The 5,865-nt window shown below is 40.1% G+C and overlaps 1 protein-coding gene across 1 annotated transcript; it reads right to left on the reverse strand.

Moving 5' to 3' along the window:
- Nucleotides 1–233: 233 nt before the first annotated feature.
- S100P (S100 calcium binding protein P) lies at nt 234–4,142 on the reverse strand. The gene is made up of 2 exons (XM_013179575.3): nt 4,005–4,142; nt 234–624 (listed from the first exon to the last, which is right to left on the reverse strand). Exons 1-2 carry the CDS (start codon nt 4,140–4,142, stop codon nt 475–477), a joined length of 288 nt encoding a protein of 95 aa, XP_013035029.3. The 3' UTR covers nt 234–474.
- Nucleotides 4,143–5,865: the final 1,723 nt, after the last annotated feature.

Consider the following 5,865-nt stretch of genomic DNA (forward strand, 5'->3'; position numbering starts at 1 on the left):
TGTCCCTGCCCATGGCAGGGGTTGGAACTGGATGGTCTTTAAGGTCTTTTCCAACCCTCCCTGGTTCTATGGTTGCAGTGTGCACCCCTATCTACCTTGCAACTGCACGGCAATATCACTATACTGGTACAAGGGCCTTATCTTGTAGTAGGAAATAAATCCATATGAGCTCGGAGAGGCAGTTTACCGCCCTGCCTGGGATGGATATTGAGCCTTTTGGTTAAGAACAGCATTTCAAAAAGCAGAGAAAGAGAAAAACTGCTCCATACTTGTTAGTGGGACCCATTAAGCCCAGGCTCTTCCACAAAGGAGTGGATTTTAGCATTCAAGACAGGGATGTAAGCACAGGAGGATTTATTTTTACAGCCCAGCATGCTTGTAAACTGCAGCGCAGTACGTGGAAGGGATGACAGGATCCATAGCATTAGCATATGGAGCACAGGCGAAGACAGTGTCTTCTGAGCATTTCGACAACTATTTGGCTGCTTTCTGCTCAAAATATTTATGACAGCAGCAAGTCAGAGCTGCCACAAAGATGACAAATTCTTTGAAGTCCACTTGGAAATCACCGTTTTCATCCAGATTCCTGAAGGCTTTATCGATAGCGTCCTTGTCCTTCCCCGTCTGCAAAAGAAAAGCAGCAGGCTGCAGTGGGAGGCTACACAAAGCCCAGAAGCATCACAGGGAGCACGCAGAGGTCAGGGGCTTTGGCTGGCACTGGGGACAAGTTAGTGTGTGTGCTGGTGGCATCCCCATGCCAAGGGTGCTAAAGGTCTCAGCAAGCACATCGCCTCCAGCTAAAGGCACGCTCCTGGCTTTATTGCACCAGGGAGCTGTGGCCACGCACCAGCACGGAGAGGCACGTTTTCTACCTTTAACACAGCCTTCATCATGGTTAAAGCTGCACCGTGCAAAGCCCTAAGGACACTGCACAGCTGAGTTCAACGCTGCACATTCCCCACCTGCTCCCTTGAAGGTCTTTACAGCCCAGAAAAAGCCAAAACGATGCTTTCCTGGGGGCAAATGTCAGACGTAAGCTTCAAGCACTGCCATTCCAGCAAGGCTGCGGGCAGCCCGAGCAGTGCCAGGGTGCTCCCTGGGCCCGGGCTGCAGGCATCACAGGCAAAAACATTAGAAAACAAACTTTATTCCTTCCAACTTGGTATCTTTCTGCCTGCCTCACCAGTCCAGTCCATCGTGAGGGTGATATTAAGCAAGACAATGGCCAAGTAAAAAGATATATATATATATGTGTATACATTTTGACAAAATAAAAAAAGGTTTTTCTAGGAAATCTCACAGGAGGTCTTTTTTGGCTTGAGTCCCGGCACTGATCGACTCCAATTTTAGGAAAAACGCAGTTTGAAAAACAAACAGGTGATGGCAGTAGAGACCCACGTAACATAGGACACTACCGCGGGACTTTTGTTGAAGCTAAACAAACCCAAATCTGCTATTATAATCGAAAGAAAATATAAAAACTTTCGGAAATGTTCAAGGAATTTACAGGATTGACTACCTGAACTGAAACCTGGGGGCACTGCTTGATCACGGTCGAATTAAATATTGCATTCTGTAATTTCATGTTTCACTTAAAAAATGTGCACCTTTAGATCCCGAAAAGTTGAAGCAGTTGCCCAGATTGATTGATGAATGTGTCTGGAAAATTCTATTCCTTTTCAAACATCAATTTTAAATTTATAAGTGCATATTTAAAACTATTCAGTGAAGCACATGAACTTGTTTTTACTTCTGAATTTTACTTCTGGTGTGGGATTTTTTTTTTTTCAAACTCTTTATAACCTAGTCCAATCCTTCAGCCCTGTGACATGGATTTACTTCTGCTTGTGACTGACTCAAGAGCTTTCCAGGCAGTTGTGAGCTTTGCTAGTTGCAACTAATCCTAAAACCAGAAATATTAATATAAACCAGGTATATTTAAAGGACCCCCTTTCTCAGAACATTCTTGAAAAAAAAAAGTCAGTAAAATGCAGGTAAAACAGTAACTTTCTTTCTTTTTTTTTTTTTTTTTTTTTTTTCCTGAAATCAGATTTGTATTCTCCATTGCTTTCCTGCAGTTATTAGTTTGCAAAACAAGGCATTGTTGTTTCAAATTTCTTTTTTTAAAAAGTATTTTTTTCTAATACTAATACTTTTTTTCTTTTCATTTCTCCTTTCCTTTCCCTTTTTATTTCTTTCCCTTTCCCTTTCTCCTCTTTTTCTTTTTCTTTTTCTTTTTTTTTTCTTTTTCTTTTTCTTTTTCTTTTTCTTTTTCTTTTTCTTTTTCTTTTTCTTTTTTTTTCTTCTTTTTCTTTTTCTTTTTCTTTTTCTTTTTCTTTTTTTTTCTTTTTCTTTTTCTTTTTCTTTTTCTTTTTCTTTTTCTTTTTCTTTTTTTCTTTTTCTTTTTCTTTTTCTTTTTCTTTTTCTTTTTCTTTTTCTTTTTCTTTTTCTTTTTCTTTTTCTTTTTCTTTTTCTTTTTCTTTTTCTTTTTCTTTTTCTTTTTCTTTTTCTTTTTCTTTTTCTTTTTCTTTTTTTTTTCTTTTTTTTTTTTTCTTTCCTCTAGAATAAGTAAAGATGGGAAATGGAGATGGAGACTAAAAGATGATAGCACATTTAGCTAATTACCGTCCTGGAAAACGCTGATCTGTTTCCAGCAATTTCAGGAAGTAGTTAGGGCTGGAAGAGCAGCTGCGTGCAACCGGAGCAGGTGGTGCCCTGCCAGCAAAGGTACCCAGGGCCGGCCCTGAGCATCATCCCATTCAGCTGTCATTGGGGCAGGGGCTCCCCAGCTCTTCATAGGCCAAACGTCAAAAGTCAAGTTTTTATAATATATGCCCCTTTATAATTATGTTTTGTTGTTGTTGCTTGTTGTGTTTTGTTTTTGGTTGTCTTCATGTGGAGACACTATGACTAGCATGCAAGTCCAAGACCAGGAACAGGACACTTACTATGAATCTTTTGGGTCACAACCACTGATCTAAAATAATGTCAGAGACATTTTCTTCTATTCACGCAGAGCCATCCAGATTTTTATTCTGAATATCGCATCTGTATTTAATTTGTGAGTCATAAATCCAGCAGGCATGGATTTCATACCATAATTTCATGCAGCTTGCTTGTAAAGAGACTAACTCATATCAAGTACTGTCTGCAGTGCCCTGAAGTAGTTGTTAAAAAATTGAATTATACAGGATAAAAAAAGTGGTAGTTACATTTGGAACATTTGGCTCTAGATTTTTGCATTTAAGAAGAATAAGTGGACAGACAAATAAATGTTAGTCCTGAGTGCAAAGATCAAGACTTTAAAAAACATTTTCTAGATTTTTTAGTGAAGGGAAGCAAATAAAAAACAATTGAAAAGGAAAAGCATTTTGTCTCCTAGGCAACTAAAGCTTTTGCTATAATGTATTAAGAATTCTGAATACCTATCTAGAGAAATTATATATATACATATAAACTATTTAAATGTACATGATGCTTACATGCAAACCTGTGATGTAAAATACTTTTTCAGGCCTTTTACTATTAAAGGCAGATGCTAAACAGTTTGCTCTGAGTTCATCTGTTGTTCTTTGTGTTTATGCATCCTTTTTAAGTGCATACTGTGTATGTAAATATAAATACCTAGGGAAAGTAAGTGTAAGATTCTGCATCTCCAGTCAAGATCTTCATTTGCTGACAAGATAACCACCTTTGCAGCAGCTGTGACATCGCATAAGATTATAAATCCGGGAATAAAAAGTAGATTAATTCTGAAGACAAAAGCCAACCTATTTCAAAGCCGTGGTCCTGACAAATTGAGTGATGAATTCGGTAAATGGAGAATAGCTCTGATTATCAGAATCAGTTTTACATTTACTCCATTTTTAGTCAGGTGACGTATTTTAAAATGTTTCTACAAACAACTGCATGTTTCTGGATGCAACTTCCCCTGTAATGTGTAACAGCTATGCAGCCTGTGGCCCTTGCCATTATACAGAAATTATGCCATGCTCTTCTCTTACTGAGAGGAAGTTTGGGAGCTCTTTTTCAAGGAGGGTTTTCAGTTCTGCTTTGGTGAGGGTTTGTGTGTTGTCTTCCATCTTTGCATACTTGTCAAAGACAGCCGTGGCCATTCCCATCGCGGTTTCCAGCTGGGACATATTGCTGCTGGGGTCTGGCTTTCTCCTCAGCAGGAACAGCCTCGGGTCTCTTTTGAAGGACGGAGACTGGCCTTATTGGAGGTGCTTTATGCCCCTGTCCCGTCCAGTGGTTGCTCACCAGAGGGACAGTTATCAGTCAGCAAATACCCATGCCGAGTGCCGCTCGGGGTACTGCACGCCTCAGTACTGACAGCTCTTCACAGCTCCAGCATTATCGTGCCGGAGTGGCTGGCACGAAATGCACTGGACCCACGTTGCTCAGTCTCCAGCTGCTGCCTACACACAGCAGAGGACGTTACATGGAAGTGGAAGCTCAGGTGGCAGAAGGTGACCAGGTATAGCTACACTCAACAGGGAACAGGTTAAAACTTCTGTCCAGGCAGCAGGGTCACCCTACTGAATGCCAGGCAGCTACACTAAACATGCAGGAGCTCACTGAAGGTGTGTTATGTCTATCCTAGAAGCAAGTGGACGCAGTGTGAGAAAATGATTTGGGGGAACCTCTCAAAACTAGGGCACTGTGCATGGCTAGCCTGATGCATCCCATGGTGAAACGTTCTCTGTAGAAGACCCTGATTATGGCTTCCCAAAATTAAGGCTGAATTTGGATGTCTTTGGGTGTACCTCTGCATATGTGAAGGTAAGTTTCCAGTTGTGTCATGCTACAAAGAAATTAGCCAAAATTTGTTTTTAATTGAGAAGAATTTTAAAAATTAACTCTTCTGACAGACAGCTGTGGCCACTTGTTCATCAGACAAAATGTATTCTGTGACATTTATGATGCCTCAGAGCAAGCCGACACATCACAAATATACGTAAATCTAGTACCTCCTTGAAAGAAACAACAGCATGATTTTCCTTCTTATGTTCCCCGGTAACTGATTTGGTATCTTCTGGAAAACCACTGCAATGTCTCAAGCTGTGTGCTTTATTCAAACAGTTCGCAAGAGCTGTTTGTTCCCATGGCTTCAACCTTATGACACAGTTGCAATTGATTTGCATTAAATGGGTAATGGTTTTCGGTAAAGTTTGAAGGTTTTTACATTAAAGTGCCAGTTGAAACCTGTGGTTTTCCTCAAAAGAAGGAAGAAGAAGAAAGCAAACAATGAGGCCTCACCAGCAATGAGCATCGTCTGGTGTTTGTATGCACACGCAGTGTCAATCACTGGTGCTCTGAGGGCCAGGAACTTGTTGCTTGACACACATCCATAACATCTATGTTAAACATGGCCATTGCAGAGAAATCAGTTCCTCCCTCTGGAAGAAACCCCAACAAAATCAGGTGTCTACTTCACTCATTCTTATGACTTTGGATCATTTTCATCCCTGTTAGTAACATAAAAAACAAAAAAAAAAGTACCCCAAAAAGACAGAGAGGGGGAGACCATCAGCTTCAGCCAATAGGGTATGTCTTTATGGCCACACCTTTTTCACATAACCCGGCAGAAAAGTTATCCTCATTCTTGACCCACTTTTCTGTGCGAACAAAGGTGACGCAGTTTTTGCGGAAGTGCCTCCAAAAGTGCAAAAACACAAAATAAACCACAGGACTTGAATTTCTACAAATGGAAAGGTCACCATAGTAGTAACATCTTCTTTTTATCTTTTTTCTTTTTAACATGGCATATTTGTATTCATGTGCATGTACACGCATCAGTGCTGCTCAGACTTTTCAATTCACATTTTTTGTATTGTTTAAATATTTTCTTCTAATTTGTTTTTC

Source organism: Anser cygnoides, chromosome 4, assembly GCF_040182565.1.
Source record: "Anser cygnoides isolate HZ-2024a breed goose chromosome 4, Taihu_goose_T2T_genome, whole genome shotgun sequence".
Lineage (NCBI taxonomy): Eukaryota > Metazoa > Chordata > Aves > Anseriformes > Anatidae > Anser > Anser cygnoides.